Source organism: Natator depressus, chromosome 1 (genome assembly GCF_965152275.1).
Source record: "Natator depressus isolate rNatDep1 chromosome 1, rNatDep2.hap1, whole genome shotgun sequence".
In the NCBI taxonomy this organism is placed as follows: Eukaryota; Metazoa; Chordata; order Testudines; family Cheloniidae; genus Natator; species Natator depressus.
In genome coordinates this window covers 258,346,510-258,371,254 of record NC_134234.1, presented here as the reverse complement: position 1 = coordinate 258,371,254, position 24,745 = coordinate 258,346,510, and the positions used below count along the sequence as shown (strand labels likewise).

At 49.3% G+C, this 24,745-nt stretch overlaps 2 protein-coding genes across 5 annotated transcripts in view; both read right to left on the bottom strand.

Annotated features, from left to right (window-relative positions):
* Window positions 1-872, bottom strand: part of SEPTIN3 (septin 3) — a 33,100-nt gene extending 32,228 nt beyond the window's left edge. The window contains exon 1 of one of the 2 annotated variants that reach the window (XM_074941715.1): window positions 582-872. In XM_074941715.1, coding sequence (XP_074797816.1) covers window positions 582-591 — 10 coding nt within the window. In that variant the 5' untranslated portion in view covers window positions 592-872. The remainder of the gene's footprint in view (window positions 1-581) is intronic. The other variant, XM_074941714.1, reaches the window with a different exon arrangement.
* Window positions 873-11,062: 10,190 nt separating this feature from the next.
* SMIM45 (small integral membrane protein 45) lies at window positions 11,063-22,411 on the bottom strand. 3 transcript variants are annotated; one of them, XM_074950330.1, is made up of 4 exons: window positions 22,125-22,411; window positions 16,126-16,201; window positions 14,145-15,598; window positions 11,063-12,224 (listed from the first exon to the last, which is right to left on the bottom strand). In XM_074950330.1, exon 3 carries the CDS (start codon window positions 15,594-15,596, stop codon window positions 15,390-15,392), a length of 207 nt encoding a protein of 68 aa, XP_074806431.1. In that variant the 5' UTR covers window positions 15,597-15,598; window positions 16,126-16,201; window positions 22,125-22,411; the 3' UTR covers window positions 11,063-12,224; window positions 14,145-15,389. The 3 variants fall into 3 exon arrangements, 2 of the variants coding, with proteins under 2 accessions (XP_074806431.1, XP_074806420.1); XM_074950319.1 differs by having other exon boundaries at window positions 11,064-12,224; window positions 14,145-15,601; XR_012639213.1 differs by lacking the exon at window positions 14,145-15,598 and having other exon boundaries at window positions 11,074-12,224.
* Between the last annotated feature and the right edge of the window lie 2,334 nt (window positions 22,412-24,745).

Here is a 24,745-nt window from a genome sequence, read left to right as displayed (position 1 = left end):
CAAGCTCTTGGCTGCACTCTGTCTCCCACCCTCATGTCCCAAAGGGTTTGTTGCACAGCTGTGACACGAGGCAGCCTGGAAGAGTGCTCTGACCTGGGGCCCAGGAGTATGGGTTTCCAATCCCATATCAGCCTAAGGGCCCTCATCCGTGTCTGGGTTTCCTTGCCTGCCCACTGAGTCCCACTTGGATGCTTGGGGATTAGAACAGGACATTCCTATTGCCCAGAGCGCAACCATCTGCAATCGACAAGGGCCAAGCCAGCTACAAAGCAGCTTGTGGTTTCTCCCACCCCTGGACCAGCTGCTGGGGTTATTTCCCTCCTTCAGAGCAGCCTTGGTGACTGCTATTCACCGTCACCAGCACAACCGCCCCGCTCTCTCCTTGACACCAGAATTTTGCCATTGAGAGAAAAAGGCATGAAGAAAATGTTCTCTCTCATCTCTGTAGCACTGGCAAGTCACCATTCTGTGCGTGTGCATGTGTAGGGAGCAATATGCCGGCAACATCAGGGGATCCCTCCGACATCCCTGAGCCCTGACAAAACCACGCGAGTGTGCAAGCATCAGCATGGACCACCTACCTTTGAACATGAATCTTTCTTTGTCTCTGAATATGCTCCTGAGTGGTGGCTTCCCCTGCACACACGCTTTTCTCTCCTGACACCGGTGCAGTGTGGCTGCCTCAGAGGTTCTGCTTTTCTCTCTCTCTTTCTCCTGCTCTCCCTTTTTTTTCCTCTCCTCCACTAGATGTTTCAGATAAGCAGGGATGCTGCTGCTGCTGCTGCCATGGTCGTATCATGTGACCTGAATATTAAACATCCCTGCAAAATCTCCCCCACTCTCTCCCTCCCTCCCCTTCTAGGATCCAAAGCTTCATCCCAGCTGCTGCAAGACCCCGGCTGGATTGGTGGGCACGAGAGGGTGTGTTTGCTGCTGGGGATGGGAGGTGCTGTGATGAATGGATTAGCTGTGCCCTGAATATGTTCCCCCCGCCATACACAAACCCGTTCCTTCCCTCCTCTCCTTCCCTATTCCCAGGTGGTTTTCACATGCTTCTGTCTGTGGAGCATCTCTAGCCACAGCCACTTGTTTATGCAGAGAGATTTAACCCTGCGGCGGGCTGCTAAAGGGGTTTCACAAAGAGAGGACTGAGAACAGGTTGGGAGATTTTAAGCATTTGGGGAGCGTCAGTCCCAAGGCCTAACTCCCATCTCACCTACACCAGGGACGATCAGGAGTCACTCTGTTGAAGCCAATCAGGCCTCCAGCTGGGGGGCTTTCAAAGCCTTTTGCCTGGAAAGTGGATGTCTGGTTGTTGGCCAGAGGCAGAGAGTGGGCCACCCTCTGTGGGGCGGGAGGGGAGAGAGAAGCAGTATCTGTAGGCCAATGCCTGTGTGTCAGTGAGGGCAAGGAGATGCATGTCTTTGTGTCACTGTGCATATACTGTCTCTCTCCAGGTGCCTATAGGCATCTGTGTCTGTCTGGGTCTCTGTGCACATGTCACTGTGAATATATGCATGTGGTTGAAGATGGGTATTTGCATGGATGTGACTAGCGTGTATCTCTGTGAGGGATGCTGGGTCTGGCTCTCTGCTGTCTTCCTCCTGGTGTAATCCTGTGAAAAACTGGCCTGATTCTCTACTCTGCTGTGGTCTGTATGCTGCTCCAGTGATACACAAGGCCATACAGTGGCCAAAAACTGATACCCACTGCCCCCCGTTGGATTGGGTGTCAGCTCTTTGGCATACAGCTGGCAGAACAATTCTATGCCACCCTTTCTTGCAGCTTCTGATTCAAGGAAATGCCGGGGCAGAGATGAAGTGGGAGGGAGCCTGAGAATACTGCTTGCCACTTACTCACAGCTGCAGGGCCATTGGCAGTCCAAATATGAGTAAGAATAGCCCCAAGTCTGCTCTAGTTTACACCGGGGGCTACACAGGTGCTTGGACAGAGTCATAGGGTGTGCCTGCACACTAGCACCCCTCGTGGCCAAGCATAGTGCTTTAGGCACACCCATGCCTCAGTTTCCCCTCATCCAGTTTTTCTGTCTCTCCCTGGGATTCACATGGTTCTGCCCTTGGGCTGTGCCATTCTCAGAGTTCAGTCCCTTTCTGGGGAAACAAAAATCCAAACAAAAGTCCCAAACAAACAAAAGCGTCTTCAATCCTCTTGGGCTCCTCTTCACCCCACCGTCTGGCTCAGCTCCCCGTCCCTTCTGAGTTACCTTTAAGTCTTGCTGGCTCTGGGATACAGCCCTGACTCGCAGCCTCCTTCCCTAGAGTCTTCTTCTCAATCTCAGCCCCTTTGAGCAACTTTTCACTCTTCCCTGCTCTGTATCTGGGCACTGACTCCAAGGCCAGGCTACTACAGACCTTATAGACCCTGCCACAGGAGCCCAACTTACTCCCTATGGTTCCTCCAGAGGGAATTTTCTCTGCAATTTTTTTAAGCCTAGGTGTTTAAGGCAGTCACCCAACCCCAATTAGTCCAGCCCCCTTAGGCTGGTAGGCAGATAGTTAAGGCACAGGTGGGGCTCTTTGAACAGGCCTGGCTGGCCCAGGCTTCTTGTCCCTTAAAGGAGCAGCCCACCTGTCACAAAGAGTATCAGGAAATTCAAAGGTGGCTTTGCTCTGTACTGTGGCCCTGTGACCAGCACAGGGATGGAGGAGCATAGCCCCAGGCCAGGGAGTGCAAAGTGGATTTAAAACACTATCAGATCAGAAGGGCAGCACTGTACACTGACTGTGCCCAGCAGCAAACAGCTGCACAAGAATCAGGCCTCTAGTGTCTGCCAAATAGTGGCCCAAGAGAGGGAATTTAGAGGCCAACTGCAAATCCAATCTCTAAATTCCACTTTCGGGATATGATGCCTGTCTGTCTATTTTTGATGCATCTGGCAACACAGTATCTAGGCACCACAGACAAGATTAAGAAAACCAATGTCCATCTGGCAGGGCCGTACCCTCCGTCCCTCCCATGATCTGTGCCACTTTCTTATGTGGGATTATCCTGCTGTTTATCTGCCAGGGAAACACTGCCAAGCTGCTCTGCCATCACCATGCCTGGGGGGGATAGTCTGCTCAAAGAGAGGTGTTTGAAATCTGGCCATGAAGGCTCATCCTGATCTCTGGTGGCACAGAATTCCACAGCGGAGGGCGTTCCACTGAGAATGCCCCAGACCTCACCTGGGGCTCCATCAGGTACAATGTCTCCATCAGTCGCAGCTGTCTCGATGTGGTGAGACAGGAATCTGAGATAGTAAGGGCCTAAAACCCCATGAGGGCTACAGAGCATTCTCCTGTTTGGCTAAAGGGGGCATTCAGCACTTTGCCACCTAAAAAGAATCAACTGTATTTTCACTCCACGTCCCACCCCCCACACAGTCACAATGGCTGAGATCCTGTGCTGTTGCAACTTCCCAGTCTGTGCGATCTGGGGGGAGGGCAGGGCTGGCCCATGGGGATGCCAGTCAGGGCTGGCAGAGTTAGTCCTTTTGTGAGGTTTTTGAAAACCTCCTTTTTAAAAAATGTAAAAAGAAAAAAGAAAATTAGATGCCACTTTCTATTAAGGGAACATTCAGACGTTGCTTAAAAACAATTGCTTGCAAGATTGGATAACCATCTAGAATAACTTCTTCTGATGTGTTATTAACCATCTAGTACACACAGTACCGCTGTGTCTGCACCATGCTCACAACATCTATTAATCGTCTAGTAACCCTTTATATACTTTTATAAATGATGAACTCTTAAGATTATGAAGTGTGACTGAAAATGCGAAGGAGGAAAATTGCCACCCCCACCCCCGGTTGATGGAATGCTCCACCAGGACTATCTGGTAGCTGGGACTTCACCACATGAAACAGAATGATGGGAGAATGGGACCCCATGCAAGATGAAACCTCAGGGCTAAACCCTGATGCCTGTTTCTACCTCCATTCATCAGCGTGTTTCAGGACAAGACCCCAAACTCAACCCAGTCCAGCTGCCCTCTTTGGACTTACATGCTGGCCCAACTGTGTCCATCACAGGAGACATCATGGTATCTGCGGCAGAGAGTTGGCCCCCCAGAGCTAGCCCCTCAGCACACAGCTCAGGAATGGGACTTGACATATTCCCACACCCAAGTGGCCCTTGGAGAATTCCCATGCCAAGTGGGTCATTGTATCTCTTGGTAGCCACGTGGTCCTCTTGACCAGCTGCTGTCATGGATGAGTTCATGGGATGTTTCCCCTTGACTTGGGGATGTGGCAGAGGAGAAGCATGGGTAGCACGGGCCAAGCCTCTCTGGAAATCTGGACCTGAGGGAAGCAATGCGGTGGGCATCTCTGACCCTGGATATGCAGCACTGATTTGCTCATCATGCCAGGTATTTGTTTGCTCTTCCATGCAGCCAAGAGGCACTCTTGTGGGCAAGGCTTGTACTCCAGGTAACGGCTGCAGATTCGACAAGGGCAGTTCCCCTCCTGGTGCTTCCTTCCCCAGTGGACAGTGGAGCTCTCTCCTTGCAGAGGCTGGTGGGAGCAGTTGCCGATCAGGTGGAGGTACACAGCCGCTCCGGCGGAGGGTAAATGAGATGGAGCTCAGCTTCCGTGGTGCCAAACCATTGGCAGTAGTCCACGGAAGGGACCTGGATGAATGGGGAAGAGGGCACAGGATGGGCAGCCCGGGCCTACTCAGCTCCCTTGGGCCTGCAAGCTTAGAGTTAGGCCTGGCACTCACTCTCCCCTTTGCAAGTGGAATCTGCCTTGCGGAGTCCTGGCTGAAGGAGTCAGGGTGGGTTTCCTTTCTCAGCTTGGGGCTGAGAGGCGCCGGCCCCCCACCTCCCACCGGCCGGGCCGATAAACCTGGGATGCGACTGGGGCTGGAGCAGGCTCCCAGGGTTGGAATACATCTGCGGACCCTGTGAGGGGAAGGAGCGAAGTCCTTGTCCATCCTAAACTCTTGGCACCTTTATGCTTCCTAAAGAAACAAATTCAAAGGGAGCATCAGTCTTCACCTACAAGGCTTAATGCTGGCAGAAGGGCTTGGACTGGCTGGGAAGCGACATTACAGGTTTCCCCATGTGCTGTCCTCTGCCAGTGTTCCTCAGCCCTGGCAGATAGCAAATATAAGAGCTGTCAAGCAGCCTCAAGCCACATGTTTCTGGGCATACACTAATCCCCAGCTGGGACCAGGAAGAATTTCCCCCACACCCTCCATAACTGTACCATGGGGAGGAAGTGTTACCTTGCCTTTCTCTGCAGTGTCCTGCATCTTGATCAGGTGCAGCAGTTCTTAGGTCAAGTCAAAATCAGCTCAAGGAAGGCTCAGATTTACCCAGCCCTTTGTCCTCCTCATCTGATTCTCAGAGGAGAGTCAGATAATGAGAGGGAAATTTAAGAGCTTACCTGGCTCTTGGAGCGCAGCAACTGAGGGTAGACTGTCAGCTGGGACCAAGCAGCCGATGTCCCAGATCCCTCAGCTGGTGAAAGGAATATTCCACATTTCTGAGAGGGGGCAGCTGTGACCAAATCTCCCACAGACTGTGTTGGATCCGGCTGGGAAATTTTAACCACATCAGTGCTTAGCAGGAGCGTTGATCAAAAGATGTTCAGATCTCCTGGCTTCTGTCCTGGCTGACGAAGCCACAGAAAATGCATCAGAGCCCTTCCTCCTGACAACCATCCTTACTGATCTCTCTCTCCATTGTAGGAAGTTTTTCCCGGCTTTGTTAAAAGTAAGTGGGAGAGAAAGAGACTTGGAGAGCTCGGGGTGGAACACAGCTGGTCCCAACAGCAAGAGGGAGTGGGCAGAGAGTGAACGAGAGCACTCATAAAAAGCCATGCTAGAAACTGAAAAACAAGGACAAGGGAATCAAAAGAGCCTTGAGGCACATGGGAATATTCATGGCTGACATTTCGACATAGAATCTTTCATCTCTAGGATTGCAAAGCACTGTCCAGCCTAGATTCACAGGTTTTGTTCACCTACTCACTTCTGGGGAGCAGCAGTTAGAGTAGATTGAAACAGGAAGGGGAGCTCCAGTCAAGAAGGAGAGGGAGTAGTCAGGGGCTGCTGCTTCACCAAGACAAGGAGAGAAGGGGGAGCTGTGTTTTGCCCTATATCTCTCCCACCCAACATTCTCTCTTACCTTAACCTCTGCTGGGGAGGAATGTTGCAGACATTCTGAGCCAGCAACTCTGCATGACAATTTGAGGATAACCATGTTCACGTGACACCAAAGGAAGATTTTTAGACCAGCAGAATGCACTGATCAAAGTTAGAATATACCTGGGAGGTCAGGGTTAACACCTCAATCTTGCAAATTTTGCCATAAGATCTTTAAAGAGAATGAGTGCTTCAGTGCCTCGGTTTTATATCTCATCTGAAAAACAGCACCTCCTTCAGCACAGCATCCCCTAGCAACACACCGGGACATTGCAAATATACTACCTAAGATTGAACTATGTCACCTGCTGAGTTCCTGGCATTTCCTGCAGCCCCTGCGTTTTCCTTGGGGATTTTCTCACCAATTTAGCACTGCCCAGCCCCAGCCCTGCTTAATCTATGAACTATTACACAATCATAAGCCAAGGTGCCACGGTTCTCTTCCCTGATTCAAGCCAAGCTCTAGCAAGGACACTGAGACTCTTAATCTTGGTTCTGGATCTCCCAATGCCCTTTTTGGCTGTGGGTTTCTCAATCTTCACTCTGGTTGTGGAGATTAACATAATGGTGTGTGAATCTGAGAAAGATGTTTGGAAGGGAACATGCAAGTGTCTGGATTCCCCTCCATTCTCTACCATCCTGCTTTTGTACTGAATGGTGAGACCTTTGCTTCCATCTGGTTTGTCAGCATTCCTAAAAACTCCCACCAATTTCCTCCAAAGTCAGGAGCTGTGCAAGGGACTGGCAAAGCATGAGGTGGGGTAGGTCAGGATGGAGGTGCACTGGCAGAGCTGTGTGAACTGGGGGTCCCCAGGACTGGAGTAACATGAGATGAAGCAGGACCATGAGAAGGGCTAGAACTGGGTGTTTACAAAGAGATGCATCGCCAGGGCTGTGAGGGCTGGGCACTGGATTGATGAGAAGGGGAGCTGTCGGATTCGCGTGTATTGTTGGGGGATCCTGAGACTGGAATAGCAGTGAGTGCAGCTGGTTGGGTTACAAGCGCCCTAGCAGCCCTGTACAGAGGGTGCTTTTAAATATATTCCCTATCAATGTGTATAAGCCTCTTCCTGTTATGCTTTGCCCTTGTTTGGTTTTCTGGGTCCCTTTGGCTTGGCTTCTCTCTTCAAGCAGTGTGCCTTGCCTGAGTCTAGCTTCAAAGCCTCGGCTGAGCATCCTGGACCACCTCCAGCCTCTGACCTACTTACAGTAACTGGGAGTAACCCCCATCATCATCATCCCCTCCCCTACCCACATCCAGCATTGACAGGACACAAGAGCAGCAGGGGGTGGAACAATGAACTGTTTGTGGAGGGCCTGAAAGGCTTGAAATCTTAGCATTACAGCCATTCCTGCCCTGTGACCCTAGCACATTCTTGCATCCCTAACCCTGCATTTCTGGCCAAGGCTGAGTCCATCCACATGGCATAATCAGAGGTGTGGATTCCGCAGAGACAGGTGAAATTATCAAAACATGCTGCACTTCTATGTATTGATACAATAACCTCTATACTCCATGTATTACTGAGATGGCACACTATGATCATTTTTATTAAAGGAACAATTTTGTGAACATTTTCAGTTGTTTCTGTTGCACACAGGTCAAAACAGAACAAAATGTATTTTATGTATTTATTTAGTAAAAATATTTTTGAAAAGTTTTAAATGTTCAAGATTTTAAATTTTTGTTTTTTTCCTTTTCTGGGTTTTAAAAAGGGTATCTTTTCATGAATAAATAAAATTTTCAACCATATTTTATTAATTGTTATTATTGTGGCACCTCTAATCCAGAAGGGTCCCAAAGTGTTTTATCAATGATATATACAGAAATCATGCATTCCCCCTACCAGTGCAGCCATGGCTGGGGTGCAACCTAACAGCTATTTATCAACAACATAATAGGTATTTTAGAAGGGGATGTGAAGAATAACTTTTCTATCTGAAAAACAACAAGGAGTCTGGTGGCCCCTTAAAGACTAACAGATTTATTTGAGCATAAGCTTTCTGCCTGGGGGTTATTGTAGGTGAGCAGAATGTAATTACCCACATCGGAATTTGGCTAGAGTATCTGAGCTAGTAACACTTTCCTTATGAAAAGTGCCAAGTATTTTGGAGCTTGATTCAATGTCTCCATGGAAATACAGCACTTCCAGCAGCACAGCACCCCTGGGAGCCTGCTGCAGCATTGGTTCAGTGCTACCTGCTGAATCATCAGCACCTTTTTGTTTGTCTCATCCTAGTATTGGCCACTCCCAACCTTACTTCACTGGTGCAATTGCGGCTTGTTGCATTGGTACAACTGCAGGCCCTTTTTTAAATGCAGTCTTTTTATTTCATCTTTTGTGTTCCATAAAGTCAACCCAGAAGACAAAACAAAGCAAGATACATAGAAAAATAGAAACAAAAAGGAAAGAAAATAAGGAGGCAAAAGTATGCTATGGCAACCCAGTCGTATAGTCAGACTGACCCTTCTGAATAGATTGACCAACAATCTAAACCTATGGTGATTCGGAGTTCCTGCAGGCTGTTCTCATGACAAATACTCCAACACAAGAGAAGTTTTAGATCCCTGGACCAGGATTCAGCACATGGAAAATAAGGAGAGAAATGTACTCCTTGTAGTGTAACCAATTACCAACTGTAATGGTGATAACTGGATTGCTAGTTATTGAATGCCTGGATTTACATTAAACCAGCACCTGCAGAGGTAGGGGCAGAGAGAAAATATTAACAAGCACTGGTTTTCTAAGTGAATATTATGTTGATTAATTTCTATGGTCCTATGAGAAAAAATTTGAGATGCAAATAGAAATATTAGATAATCTAGTCCAGTGGTTTTCAAACCGTGGATCATGACCCAGTACTGGGTCCCAGCAGCTCTGGTCAGCACCGCCGACTAGGTGGTTAAAAGTCCCGTTTGCAGTGCTGCCTGGCTAAGGCAGGCTAGGTCCTACCTATTCTGACACTGCGCTGACCCCGGAAGTGGCAAGCAGCAGGTCTGGCTCCTAGGCTGCCCCGCCCCAAGCACTGGCTCCACACTCCCATTGGCCCGTTCCTGGCCAATGGGAGCTGGGGGGGGGGCAGTGTTTGCGGGTGAGAGCCGCACGGAGCTGCTTGCATGCCTCCGCCTAGGAGCCGGACCTGCTGCTGGCTGCTTCCAGGGTGCAGCACCGGTGCCAGGACAGGCAGGAAGGCTGCCTTAGCACCCACCCTGCGCCGCTGACCAGGAGCTAGTCAAGGTAAGGCCATGCCCCAACCCCGAGCCTCAATCCCCTGCCCCAGCCCTGAGCCCCCCCCCCCCAACCTGGAGCCCCTTCCTGCACCCCAAACCCCTCATCCCCGGCCCAACTCCATAGCCTGCACTCCCAGCCCAGAACCCTGCCCTCCTCCTGCACCCCAACCCCAGCCCTGAGCCCCCCCAAACCTGGAGCCCCCTCCTGCACCACAAACCCCTCATCCCCAACCCCACCCCAGAGCCTGAACCCCCAGCCCAGAGCCCTGACCCCCTCCTGCACCCCAACCTCCTGCCCCAGCCTAGAGGCCCCTCCCAAACCCTAAACTCCTCATTCCTGGCCCCATTCCACAGCCCTCACCCCCGCACCCCAATCCCGTGCCCCAGCCCTGAGCCCCTCCCACAACCCAAACCTCTCTGCCCCAGCTCCATTGGGTCACGGGTATCAACAATTTTATTCAACTAGATCACCAGAAAAAAAGTTTGAAAATCACTGATCTAGTCCACCCCTCTCTTGTGGCCAGTGCAGCATTATTTCCAGTGCTATCATTTCTTTCTCTAGTGCTTTTTCCAGTTTAGTTATAAGTGTTCCAAGCACTGAGGCTATCCCCCTTCCCTTGAGAGGATCATCCACAATTGGCTCTCTCTCACTGGGAGGAAATATTTCCTGACAGTCAGCAATTTTCCTTCTGCTTAATTACTCCAAGATATACTCAGACCATCCATTACTGAAACGATTGAGATAAAGAATTGGCCTGCATTAACTACAAACATCCTTACCTGATGTCTTGAGCAGGCTGTGACTGCCTGATGTTAGAGGAGAGATTACAGCTTCCTTTTCTTTCTCCCTCAGGAATATTGTTCAAATATTGTTGCCACCTGTCAATTACCACTGGAGACACCTGTTCTAGGAGCTAGTACATTAAGAATGGCCACAATATTGTGACATCAAGGCCACAGGTCAACTCTGAGATGCAATTGCACAGTCGAGAAAATTACCTTTCCAATGACATGGCACAGCCATCAACTAATCCTACCAGCCTAGAGGATGAAAATGAGATGTTAAGTGACTTGTCCAAGGCCACACAGGAAGTCAGAGGTAGGAATCTCCCAATTCCCTGTCCCATTCTTTAGCCTCTTATATCATCTATGCCTCTCATACCTGCTTAGTTAACTGGGATGCTCAGTTATATGGGTTCTCTACTCCTGCCTCAGGCACATATCTTCACCATTAGCATCATTGGGAGATGTGCAAATGGTGACAGCTGCAAAGATGAAGGACTGAATTCTACCAGTTCCCACATCTGAAGTCATGGGAGAATGATAATGAGGGATTCAAAACACCCACTCTGAGTGATCCCTGCTCCGAGCTCGATGGATGAAAGTCTCCCTTGTGCAAGGGGCCAGTACAAAGCCTATGCACCACTTAAGTCCCTCTTAAGGCCCATAGGGGCTTAAGTGGTGCATAGGCCTTGTACTGAAGGAAGGTCAAAAAATATCACGAAGATCCCTGCTAACAGACCTCTAAGGCAGAGGGTAGGGAAACATTCCCCCTGCACTCCAATTCCTTCATATTTGGTAACCTGTTTAATCCCAGAGAGAATAAAAAACACCCCAAAATATGATAATAAAAATAAACCTCAAGGACAATAAGCACCAGAAAACTCATGTCTCTATACATATTTTATTACATACACTTATTATATAGACTTTTGACTTGAATGAGAATAAAGTACAAAGTAACAGTGGAAAACACCTGACTGTTAATGCTAATTTCATCAGGACCAGACAGTGTAAAACACACGGTGCAAAAAAACATCAAACAGAGCTTTGGAGCTTGTGTTTATTTTAGCTCTTAGGCTAAAGGTGGGGTGTTCACAGTACTGGTGTATCAGACAGATGAACAGAGAGAGGTATCATACAAGTTAAAGATGCAGATACTTGCTAGATCACACGTAGGCCATCCCCCTGCCCATGAAGGATTGTTCCCTAGAGTCTCCAAGGCCTTGTCCAGTAGCTTTAACGAGTCCCAAGTGACAGGGCTTCTACCAATTCCCTTGGGAGACTATTCCAAGACCTAATGGATCCCACTGTTGGGAAATGTTTTCTCTTCAATTTCAGACAATTAATTTTCTTTCTGGTCAATTTCATCCAGTTAATCCAGGGTCTAGGAGAGGTGGGATTAAAACACTTGAGACTACACACAGAGAATGGCACAGAACAGGAAAGAGGCCCAGAGGATACAGAGAGAGAAATGACAGGCCAATTGGTCCAGCCCCTACTCCAGCAAGACTGTTTCCTAGAGAGTGGGGTCTACGGGGATTCCTTTGCGAGCCAGAATAGGCACACACAGATAGGGCTTCCCCCGCACACTGAAGGTGGGGGCTGTTCCAGACAGTCATTCTGCCTGCCACATCCCACGGAGCATTGGCACGAGACTCAATCACTCATTTCCTTTTTATTTTTTTTCTTTTGACTTAGTTTATGAAGGTGAGTGTTCTGCTGGTGAAATACAAGAGTGATTGTGGAGTTCATGCTGGTAACATTCCCGGAGACTGGAGTCCCTCCCACCCGCACACGCACACAGAGTTGGAGCACAGTACAAACTCCCCATCACTTCCTGACAACGTACATTCATCCAGGGCTGGAGGGATCGCCCATGGTGGAGAGGAGAGGTCAGTCTCTATGGTTCGGTCCTTCCTGACCCTTTCCGTAGGAACAGTTAGACCCATGACTGTAAGTGGGTGGTTGAACTGGCTCCCAGCCATCTCTGGAGGGCAGACTGCACCTGTGGGATGACTGCCATACACACAGTAATAGGGATTCTTTCATACAGAGAGAAACTGGGAACACCAGAGAGAGAGAGAGAGAGATTTCCTTATCTTGAGTCTTTTCAAAACATGGAACCTCGGTCTTACGGGGATATTTTAATCTGTCCCTGACATCTCTGAGCTCCTGACCTCTAGTACAAAGGTTTTTATTGCTACCCCATTGCTCAACCTGGGGTCCATTTGCATTGGTGGCCTAGCCACCATGTTACAACAGTCAAGGCCCAAGAAGCAGGTCTCTAAGTTGAACTCAGAGACTATGGCTTTATTATTTTGAGTGACCTTTGGGCAATAGATATTGTCAATGTAATTGAGGGCTGCCATTTATCTGAATTCATACTGAGGAACAAAATCATTACCGGATGATACGGTGATGCTGCACTGTGACATTTGCACCTTCACAGCCTTGATTCAGCAAGGTACTGAAGCATGTAGGACAGGGGTTCTCAATCTGGAGGTCGTGACCCCTCAGGGGGTGGTGAGGTTATTACATGGGGGGTCGCGAGCTGTCAGCCTCTACCCCAAATCCCGCTTTGCCTCCAACATTTATAATGGTGTTAAATATATTTAAAAAGTATTAATTTATTAGGGGGGGTCGCACTCAGAGGTTTGCTATGTGAAAGGGGTCACCAGGACAAAAGTTTGAGAACCACTGATGTAGGACAACTCGTGTGCGTACATTTAGGCACATGCTTCAGAACCTTGCTGAATCAGGGCCCATGTTATGATATCTGCATCAAGATCACCATGTTCCAGTCTGAATGTAGGGACTCAACTGTCTCACATTGACAGACCCAAGAAGGTCCCACCAGTTGGGACCTTGGTGTTGGTGATGATGCCTCATCTGACCAGGGCAGATGAAATGGCCAATAAAGGCCAACGACATTTGCCAGGTGCTGAGGACAGTTTCCATTTGTACCACAGCCATCACTGCTAACATAAACGTTATTCCCCAAGCAACCCCCAATGACAAGTCACCCGCTTAAATCGACATAATATGTTCTCCATCCTTCATTCGGTAATGGATGAAAAAGCTCTGTCAACAGTTTCCAGTGAAAATTATCACTGGCTTCACAACTCTCATCCTAGGGACTATATATGTTGTGAGCTGATCCAGGAACCATGATGGGGGAGGAGCCTGTCTGCACCCCTGCGTCTAATGGCTCTTGCTGCACACTGGAGCCATCACGGAGCGCGGCACTGAACCAGCACCAAGAGCAGTCTGATGGTATGGAATGTACTGAAGTATGTACAAAACAGCAGCACTTTGTGTATGGTATGGAATGTACAGACGTGCACAATAGGGCAGCAGGGACTGTGTTACAATGGTACAGAATGTACAGAAGGGTGGCCGATAGGGCAACAATGGCAAATATGCAGCAGGGTATATCAAAAGGTGGCCATGGCTGTGCTGCACTGGTATGGAATGCACTGACAGTGGTACTGTATGGAATGTAGATAACTGGGCATGATTGGTCAAGACTGGAGTTTTATAATATATTACGTATAGAAATGAGGACAATGGGGTATTAGGGACATGTTAGCATAGAAAGTGAGGAACAGCCAGGGTCACGATGGATCAGCAGAGATACAAAGCACCATGGAACAGGAGCCAGTGTCTTACTAGAGTTCTAAGCAGGTGTGGCACAGTAGTACCTGCTGGGGAATACCTCATGTCCTAGGCTCGGAGTTGGGCCAGTGTTATCAGCTACGATTTGCACACTATTCACAATGAAGAAAAAGGTGCTGGATTCCCACTCTCCCATGGAGTCACATTTTCTTACAGTACTTTGTTAGCAAATCAGCCCTAGGGAAGCATGGAGGAAAGTGCAAAAACAGTGTACATATACACATTATATGCTACACAGGTGGGATCTAGAAAGCACAGTCATTAGTAGTGCCCCATCTCCACCTGTCTGGCTCAGCATCCCTTACCGGAGATTCACAGTGAAGAGTTCTCCAAGGAGCATTTCACAGTTTTCAGTGTGGATGACAGTCAAGAGGGTGCAGCACCGGAACTGATGCACTAAGGGATCCATTTCAAAAAATGCTGTAGGACAGAGGACTGTACGAGTGCAAGTCTACTCATAATAAAGGACCCTCGATCCCTGGATCATGGACAGGTGAAGAAGATCCAACGTCTAGTAATGATAAATCCAGAGCCCTGGGTCAAGGAGAGGTGCAAGACATTTCCTGGCAGGATCCACACAGACCTCCTTAACTGAAAATTGCGTGCAAGAATTTAGTGCTCATGAAAGTTGGTCCTGCTTTGAGCAGGGGGTTGGACTAGATGACCTCCTGAGGTCTCTTCCAACCCTAATCTTCTATGATTCTATAAAAGTACCAGATTGACAGCCCTGGAGACTGAAGTCCTCTATCCCCCAAACAGGTACAACATGGGCACCAATAAAGCAATCTTTACTCCCTTTGCCCGTCCTGTGTGTCTCACTCCTGAGCTAGGAAAATCACCTCTAGGGGTGAGTAGGGAATTCACTCTCCATGGCTCATTCAATCCGTGGCATCTCTAATGAGACTCCCAGCACAGATGGCAATTCAGTGGCATTGGTGATTTCTGTGATGTGCACAGTTGTCCATGAAGAACTGGACTGAGAGCCACCAAATTCATTTTTGGTAAGTCACCAAAGAGGCATTTGATGATAACACCTTTCAGATCCTAGCAAACTGGGCTAGATTTAAACCAGTGACCTAGCACTAAAAGGATCTATGTCCCATATCAAGTCTATTTGTTATCATCTGGTGCCCATAAGAATTTTTTTTAAAAGATAATGTATAGGTGCAGGTATCCTCTAAGGGATAATGAATAACAGAGACCTTTACCTTTGGTGGATCTAAAAATCCAGGCCATGGAGTGGTGCAGGAGATCCTTTGTTGAGTAATGAGTATCTTGTCTAGGGTAGACCTGAAAGCCTTGAGTCAACAGAGGAGCACAAACCTTGCTTCAGAAATGGAGAAGAAGAAGGAAAAAAAGAGGTAACTCTGGTGATTAACAGAGACCTGTGTTAGCAAAGAGTGAAACTACCCTTCTTCAGTCACCAGACAGTAGAAGATTCTCTCCTGAGTGAGGAGAAACGTGCATCCAGACCAAACCTTGCTAGCTAGGGCCCACCCAGAAAAGGCTCTGTTTGGGTGTTTTTCTAGAAACACCCCACACGCAGAATACTAGACCTCAGGCACCCCAAAGGCAAGGTTATCCCGTATCATCAGTGTTTTCCGAAGATCTCGTTCCATGATCGGCCTTTGCGTCCGCCACTTGTGGGCCTCCTGTAGGCCCGGCTCAAAGTAGTATATGCAAGCTCCGAAGCCCACCAAGATGAGAATGGAGATCATCAGATACACTGGCACAAACCAATCCAAGAAGTGGGGCATGGCTGCTGGAGAAGGGGGAGGGAAACAGATGTAGATGGATTAAGGTGAGTGACAACATGAAACTGATCAGACATAAGGAGACGTGTAGAGATTACCTAACTAAAAGGACCCAGGCCACTCCATCCTCATTTACAGCCCTCCTGCATCCAGTTTAGAACATAGCTTTGCCCTATTTTAATGCCTAGTCCTGCCCTTTAGTACCCTGCTTTGCCCCAGTTTGGCACTCTACTTTGTAAGGTTCAGCACCAATTATGCCCCACTCTGCCCTGGTCAAGCACCATCTTTGCCCCCAGATTGCACTGGGATGTTCTCTAGTCTCCCAGTGTGTACAAACAAAGGCATTCAGACTGCACTGGTTGGGGGGATTGGATTTTTTTTTTAAATTCTCATTAACATATTCATGTTTTTAACTTCTGCTTTTCATTTGACTCGGTCTCTGACTTCAGATCATTTGCTGGCTGCAATGCATCTAAACTGATGTGAAATGTTCATAGAATGGGCCTAAAAAGTGGGCCTAAAAGTGACTTACCTTGAACAGCTGATTTTTCTTATCCGACTTCACTCTTGGGTTGCTTGTGATGTTCCCTTTTCAAACCAATATACCCCTAAGAAAGGCAAAAGAAGCACTCAACTTACCCAGACACAAAACCCATCACCACTGGCATTAACTATCTGCCTTGTTAGTCTCAACAGAGAGGTCAAGAGCTGAATGGGTTATAGAGACCAAAATCTCCCAGAGTTGCTACATTCACATCAGAGATGAGGCACTTGGCAAAAGAGGGTGGGGAAGTTTGCATGGCTGCTGCTTGTACTATGTCTGATCTGTAAGGCTATGATTTAGTCATGGAGTCCGTGACTTCCAAAGACCTCTGTGACTTCAGCCAGCACCGGCTGGGAACTGCAGGGTCCTCTGCCGCCTGTGGAGGCTGGGAATCGTGGGGTACCCCGGCTGCCCCAAGCCAGTTGGCACCGCACACCACTCCCAGCTGCCGTGGTAGCAGGGAGGACCCCCACCGCTCCTGGACACTGTTCCCGGCTGTGGGAGGCGGCAAGGGAGATCCCTGCCGCTCCCAGCTGCCGCGGGCAGCAGGAGACCATCACTGCTCCTGGCCACCGCTGGTGGCCAGAGGACTCCCGCTTCTCCCGGCTGCCACGTGTGGCAGGGGTACTCCTGGAACTCTCTGCCTCCGTGGGCAACAGGGGGGACACATGGAGCTCCCAGCCACCATAAGCAGCAGGGGGGAACCCCCAGAGCTCCCTGTGGCCACGGGAAGCCAGGTGGACCCCCACAGCTCCCAGCCGGAGTGGGAGGGAGGGAGGAGCCCCGCAGCTTGGAGCCGCAAGTGGAGGGGGACCCTGGAGCTCCAAGCCTCCTGGAGCTCCCAGCTTACTCCCCAGGGACAAGTCATGGGCTTCCTTTAATTTTGCATTATTGTCCGTGACTTTTACTAAAAATATCCAGGACAAAAATCTTAACTTTACTGACCCATTCTCCAGCACTATAATTCCTGCAACTGTCACCATTCATAGCACAAAGCATTTTACAAACGGTAACAAATCCATTCCCAGGGGCCCCCTGCAAGGCAAGAAAGTATTAGTCTCCCTATTTAAAGCAAATTTATAGAGAGGTGATTTGGTCAAGATCACACAGGACATGTGTCAGAGCCAGGGACAGAACCAGCTTTTTGGACTCCCAGTCCCCTCCTCTTACCAAAACACTCTCCTAAGTGTTTTGCAAGCAGGGGTAAAATAAGGAGATCAAATTCAGCCCTTTCCCAAGCAGGACCAACCCCCACCGAAGACAGCAGGGATTGTACCCGCACGTGCCACCTCTGCATTTTGTGCAGGGGATTTTTGGTTTAATTTTCATTTCTGATCACCATACATTTTGGTGACCAAAACAAAGATCCTCAAGCACAAGAGAAGAGGCTTGGAAAGCAAGACAAGCACAGAAAGCATCTGCAGTTAGGCAGAAGTCACAATGGAGACCTATTTAGGGTTGGATTTTCAAAAGCACTCAGCATTGCCCTAACTCTTCTCCCTCTAAAGTCAATGGTAAAATGACCATTGACTTCAACAGGAGTAGAATTAGGCCAATGTTGAGCACTTGAAAATGACACTGTGACAGATACTGCAGTATCTTTGGGGGCCACTGTATTACATTTATGAATGGTTTATGTAAGACTGTGTTCCACTCCATGGGGGAAGGTTACCACAGTTTCTCCTGAAGCTAAAAACAGTGGGAGTGATTAAGGCAAGTCATTGAGTCTAAACAGCTCTGCAGGGGTACCACTCCCTGGAATGGTTTGCATATACTCGTTCAAGCTGTGTTTTCTAGGGACTAGCAGACCAAGGGTTTTTGTTATAAGACGATGATCTTGAACTGACACAGGGCCTTCTTTCTGATCCAGCAAACAGACAGGACCTTTTGTCCAAGAGTTGGAAACACTTTGGCCAACTAGGGCCCCTTAAAACTGATGGGTGACTCTTGGTATGTTTAGTGTGTGTTTAAATCTGTTTATTATTTTCTTATGTTTCCTCTATACTGCTTTTATTTCAGGAATAATTGTGCTTGCTTAGAAATAACTGTGTGGTAACTTGCTACTGCTGGCTACACACTGGTAGTAATCCTCAGAGACTGCTCAGGTTCCAGCCGTCAGGCAGACTGGCTTGCTGGGGATATCACAGTGTAAAGCAGGAAGCTGTGCAGCCTTAAATCCCCCAATCAGATGGGAGTGGACAAGGATTCCTGCCAGAGACAGTTGATGGCTGAAGACCTGACTGGGCACTCCTGGAGTGGACCACACAGCAGAGAATACAGGTGCAGTCACCTTTAAACTGTGACAGTCACATTGAAGAGAGAGTCTGATTATTTTTTGGGGCTTACCACTACACTATTAGCTGCTTATCTCTGTCCCACTCCTTGGGCCTTTCCAGGGTTGGTCGGGGGGGGGGGGGGAGGGGGGAGATTTGCCACACTAACTTCTGCTGCTACTACTGCCCATCTATCTCTGTCCCACCCCTACCTCCAAACCAGGTGAGACACATTATCCTCTCTCCCCAGCCAATAATATTCTTATATCATATATCTGTCCTATGGGCAAAGCAGATGTATGTCATGCCCCTGTGATACTATGTTGCAGCATGATTGTATGGCAAAGGAACGTAATACTTGGAGACACCAAATGATACTCTTATCTTGTTCTGTGTACCAAATCCAGGAAGTTAGCAGTCAAACCTTCCCAACATCCACCCTAACTGATAAGTGGATGGGAATCACTCCTTCTCTTGTGCTGTTCCACAATTTCCCTTTAAATTTCTCTCTCTAGATGTATTAATACACGAAGGGCACTATATTTAACAGCAGATGGTGTGTCATTGCTACTGGGATCTCAAAGAGTTTCTGAAAATCCCTTAGGGATATCCCAAAATTGCTGGCTCAGCTGGATCTGACTGCCAGTCACCCAGGAATATACCTAATTAAAATATCATATAGCATAAAATTAACTAAGGCAAATGCCTTCTTAAGGATGAGGAGACTGTGAGAAAATGAAATGTGAAGGGTGTAAACAGTAAGCAGGGAGAGAAATTATTAAGGATGATCCAGGAATATGGCAAAGAGCAATAGGAAGTATCTCAGCAAAGGGGAAATTTAAGATGGAGATCAATACACCTTTTTGTAACAGGGATATCTGCAGTATTAGACTATAGCACCATTTCCCAAGCAAAATGATGAAAACCCCTCACTCAGTTATTATTCAAAACTGGACAATGCCCTGGAAAATGTGCTGTAGTGAACAATTCTGCATAAACCACAGTGGAGGAATGGACAGGATGTGACCTGACAGATGGCTTCCATCTCTGATTTCTATGACATGTTGAGGGTTTTAGCTAATATGGTACCATACTGACTGATTTCATACAGTTCTTGTTGATTTTTTATACTGGAGCAATCAATCAAATCAAATTTGCATAAAAGTGCATATGTGGGACTGCTTTTCCCCTACTTAACCTGTCAGCTCATTTCCCTCAGCTACCAAGATTCCCCCCACCCCGCTAGTGCAGAGCAAGTCAGCAGGAAGTATAAGAGTGAACATGATGTTCATTTCAACCCTATGAATCACATTTTTTATCACCTCAGATTCACAGGACTAGATATCAAACCACCAGTGATTCTCACTCACATGCACGGGGATAAACAACAAACTGTCAGATCTGAGACTGGGAAGGAATCTCCCTTCTCCAGTTTTATTCACATGGATCTTGGAAGGTTTCAGAGTAGCAGCCGTGTTAGTCTGTATCCGCAAAAAGAAAAGGAGGACTTGTGGCACCTTAGAGACTAACAAATTTATTTGAGCATAAGCTTTCGTGAGCTACAGCTCACTTCATCGGATGCATTTGATGAAGTGAGCTTTAGCTCACGAAAGCTTATGCTCAAATAAATTTGTTAGTCTCTAAGGTGCCACAAGTACTCCTTTTTTTAGGGATCTTGGAAGTTTATCCATCTTCTAAAGCCTTGAGGGGGAGGGATCAGGTAGGTTTATCCTACATGCTGAGGGATGCACTCATGGATTTCAGTTCTACCTGTCTTTTTTGGTCATGTTCCTACAACTCAACATTTCTGCAACCTCCCTGGCATCTCCATTTCCTTGTCAAGTCCTTGAGCATTTTTTCCCCTTTCTCTCACTTGATTGCCAGCTCCCATCTCGTCATGTCCACTATCCTCTTCACGGAGCCTCTCAACATCCCCCTTAATCATCTAGAGGGGGGGAACCTTTCAGTGACAGGAGGTATGACTTCCTCCTCATACCCTGGAATTAAACAGGTAGTCTCTACCTCAGCTTCATTTCTGGACATCTTTTATAAATAACTTTAACCACCACCACCCCCCCACACACACACATTGGGATAACAGTAGTTTTGTGTGGGAAGCGGGGAAATGTACATCTAAGAATGGGATGTCATTCATCCCAGTCTTGTAATGAAGAGTGGCAGAGAGAAAAGTGGTGGAAAAGGAACCAGTCCCCCATGTCAGGAAACACCGATCAGGTTGGGATTTGAAATATGGCAGAAGATCCTTCAATCTAGATGCCTGTTTATCCATTCTCTATCAGTAGCACCTACTTCTTCAAAGGCTGATTATGCCAGTGAAATTTCCATATTACCCATGCACAACAAATGACCCTACATTTTTCACCTTGGCACTTACTGAGCTATCTGAGTGGGGACCAAAGCTGCCAGGATCAACTTCCAAGGTGTCAGAGGAAATTACATAAAGCCCTGGCTAATGTAATGGATGCCTGAAGTGACACCAATGGGGAGAGGGAGGGAAAATGAACAGGTAACTAACTATTGCTAAGCTACCACAGGTGGTGGGGGAAAGGCTGATTTTATGAGTAATTTCCCTCCCACATTTCATCCACTTTCAAAATCTGAAAGTGAAGTTATAGTCCAAAAAGTGACAGTAAAAACTATACCGTGAGTTCTCTACTTATACTCCCACTGTGACCTGCAGATTCCCATCTATCCTCAGCTCACCAGCCAAAAGATGATTTTTCTATCTGCTTCCAACTGAAACTCCACCTTGGCTTTGCCAGTCCCTCTGCTCCCTCTGCCTTCAACATCCCAAATGAAGGAGTTTGCAATCAGATCTTGGCTGGACATACTGTGGCAGATACGTGAGGCATATTAGAACCCACCTCGCTCTCCGACAGTGATACACTAGCTCTGCAGTCAGCTCTTGTTTTGGCCAGTGAAATGAGCAGATTTGACTGGAAGACCCCGAGAGCAGATATTCGGACTAGAGAAGGTGTCGGTTTTACACAGTGGGTCTGCTGACCTTAAGCAGCCTTTAACCCCCACTGTGCTAGTATTTTCAGTGATTTTTTCCCACTGTTAGGTTCATGCCTTTCTAAAGGTGAAAAAAAGTCATCTACATTTGAGCTGAGGTTTCAGTTAACTAAGTTCAAGGGGACCCCTCTCCTCCTTTAAAAAACCTATGATGCACCCCACACTCAACACCCGCCTGCAGCAGCGACTCTTCAGATTGACCATTTGTGCTGGACACCAGGCTGGCTGGAGGTGTTGTGGAAATAGTTATGATGGCATATTGGGCCTTCCAGCAATTTGAGCACCAGTCCCAAGTGACTGAGCAAAAACCACTTGGGCAGGAGACGGGGAGCAGGGAACCGGAGAGAGCTTGCAAGGGCTGCCCGACACCTGCCAGTGAGTCTCCTTCCACTGGCCAAGTGAAGGAGGGCTACTGAGACACACAGAGGGCTGGATCACCAGGGGCCCTGGCCGGGGCACGGATGTTCAGCAGCGGGATTCTTCCCCAGCTAGGTCTGGGAGGGAAGATGTCGAGCTGTGGCTCCGAGACAGAAACCCGAGTCCATCCCGCCGCAGCGCGCCCGTCGGGTGCTGCTGGGGACGCCCGGACACAGAGGGGCTCCAGCCAAGCCTGGGACGGGGCTGGTCCGGGGGCGCAGCTCGCCCGCCCCGCCTGGGGGTCCGGCACGCGCCACCTACCGGGCTGCACGAGCTTGGGTCGCGCGGGGGCTTCGGGCAGCGCGCGGACGATCCTCCGGTCCTCGAGACTCCGGGGGCGCCCCTCGCGCGTGACAGGACCAAAGGGAGAGAGGGACGGGGGGGCAGGACAAGCGGAGCAGAGCGCGTGAGAGAGCCGCGCGCCGGCCCCCTGCGGCTACCCCTTGTCCCTCAACCTGCGAGGCGCCCCGCCGGCCCTGGCCCCGCGCACGGGCGGGGCGAAACCTTCCCCGACCAATGGAAGCGGCGGGGAGGCCTGGATGTGCTGTTGCCATAGCAACAAGGCGGGGAGCGCTTCAGCGCACGTGGTACAGGGCGAGCCGGGAGCCGCGCGGGGCCGGGGGCAGTCCCACGAGGACCCAGCAGGGAGGCTCTGTGCGGGCCGGCGGGCTGCGGCTGGGGCGATCGGCTTGTTTGTGACCTGCCCGACTGTGAGCCAGCGGCGAGCCAGGGGGAAGGGGCTGGGCTGGGCTGCACGGGAGGGCGGCAGCGCTTGGGGGAAGCTGGGCACAGGGGTGGTGGGAAGGACTGGCGGCTGGGATGCAAGGCCAGGACTCAGGAGCAATTTTTCCCGCCCCCCACGGTGGTCTGAGAATGGGGGGCGGGTGGAGCTCCCCCCTTAGTGCAGCTTAGCCCCGGGCTCTGCATCTTCTGCATGCCCCAACGGAGCCCTGAGATCCCCGTCCCTTCCCACGGCAGGGGCCAAGACTCGCCCCCATCCAAAGGAGTCCCGAACAATGCCCCATCGGCTGGAGAAGACCCGCACTGGCCGAATGCCCGCCCGCATCGATCCGGAGGAGTCCTGGGCCTCCTCAAGCCCCGAGCCTTCCCCTCCTACACACGAAGGTCCCCTGGCCAGCTGCAGCCAACCCCTGCATCACCTCCTCAGATACCAAGCTGATGCAGGGTAAAGCCTCTTAGCGCTGTGATGTTTCACTCAGTGATGGGCTGCTCAGCACCTTCTTTCTCTCACAACCTTTTCTTTCTACCCTCCCCTTCCACACTTCACACGCTCCTCAAAGTCACACTATCACAAACTCACCCAAGGCCCCTTTGGCTTTCAGAGCGCCTCTTGAGGGCCGCAGCTTCTCAGGCTCATAGAGCCTTCCTTTCAACACGCAGTGGCCACAGCTATTTCTCAAGTCCCGCCATTATTGTCACAGTTAAAATCATAACAAAAGGAAAAAAGACAGGAGCCCAGCCTCCTGCCTGTCTGTTTTTCTCTCTTCCTGGCCCCTTGACCAGCTGCCACCCTGTTTGGCTGGGCGATTGTCCTTATGCCTTTGGCCAGAGTATTTCCCTTTGCGGCTCCAAAACATCTCCCACGTGCAGGTCTTGAAGCTGGGCCCAGTGGCGGAAGGCGATGTAGAAGCAGGCGGTGTGGCCTTGCAGGCTAATTGTCTCTTTGGAGTTGAAAATCCACACTGCAGGGTGTGAACGGAAGTCGCCATAAAAGGAGGAAGCAAGGCATGTGCTCGCCAGGCCAGGCATTTCTTTCTCCCCATTCAAAAGGAATGGCCCTTCCTGTTCGGGAATCGAACCCCGGTCTCCCGCGTGACAGGCGGGGATACTCACTACTATACTAACGAGGAATGGGGCAGGGCTATGTGCTGTACAGACGTCCTACAGATCACCTATGTCCAGCTTACATCACACCGTGGCCTCCACCAGGCAACAACACCCCTTGCTCTCTTCTTCCTAAAGCCTTTGGCTGCAGGCAGCAACAGCCCTGGGAAAAGCCCTGTCTCTCCTCACATGCGCTTGCCCAGCAGGCCGCCTTTGGGGGGGCTACACAGATCTTCCCACAACACCTGACTGGGACCTTTTCCTCAATGAAGGGCTGCTCAGCACCTTCTTCCTCTCACAACCCTTTCTTTCTACCCTCCCCCTTCAACACTTCACATGCTCCTCAAAGTCACGCTATCACAAACTCACCCAAGGCCCCTTTGGCTTTCAGAGCGCCTCTTGAGGGCCGCAGCTTCTCAGGCCCGTAGAGCCTTCCTTTCAACACAGTGGCTGGACGTTCCAAACTCAGCCCTTTCCAGGATGGAATACGCCGCTTCCAGATGTTGGTGCCCAGGAAGAATTCCTCTTACTCTTCTCCTGATTCACTTTCCTTCTCCAAGCGGAAACTAGGGACCAGCTGCTGCCTCTCTTTGCAAATGGATGCAATCAGGCTGACCCACTAAGCTTGTGTCAGGAGATCTCCCACCCAAAAGCAATACCGTGACTTGGATTCGAGCCGAGGTTGCTGCGGCCACCGCACAGATTAGTAACCACTATACAATCAGGGCCAGCATTGGTGAGAGCTGCAGCTTGTTATGAGAACTACTATGGATAAGAAAGCACCAGGCACTGATGAACTGCATACTCTTCAACAGTATAGAAATGCTTTAACTCGTTATTCTGTGCTAAAGTAATGATAAATAACCATGAAACAAAAAAGGATACCAGGGCTGCAGTTTCTTTGATTTCCAGAAACACCGTGGGCCTGATTCACCACTGTGTTACTCCAATTTTACACTGATGTAAGTCCATTGATTTCTGTGCAAAACCAGAGTGAGGCAGTAGTGAATTAGGCCCTATATATTAATAAAGCATTC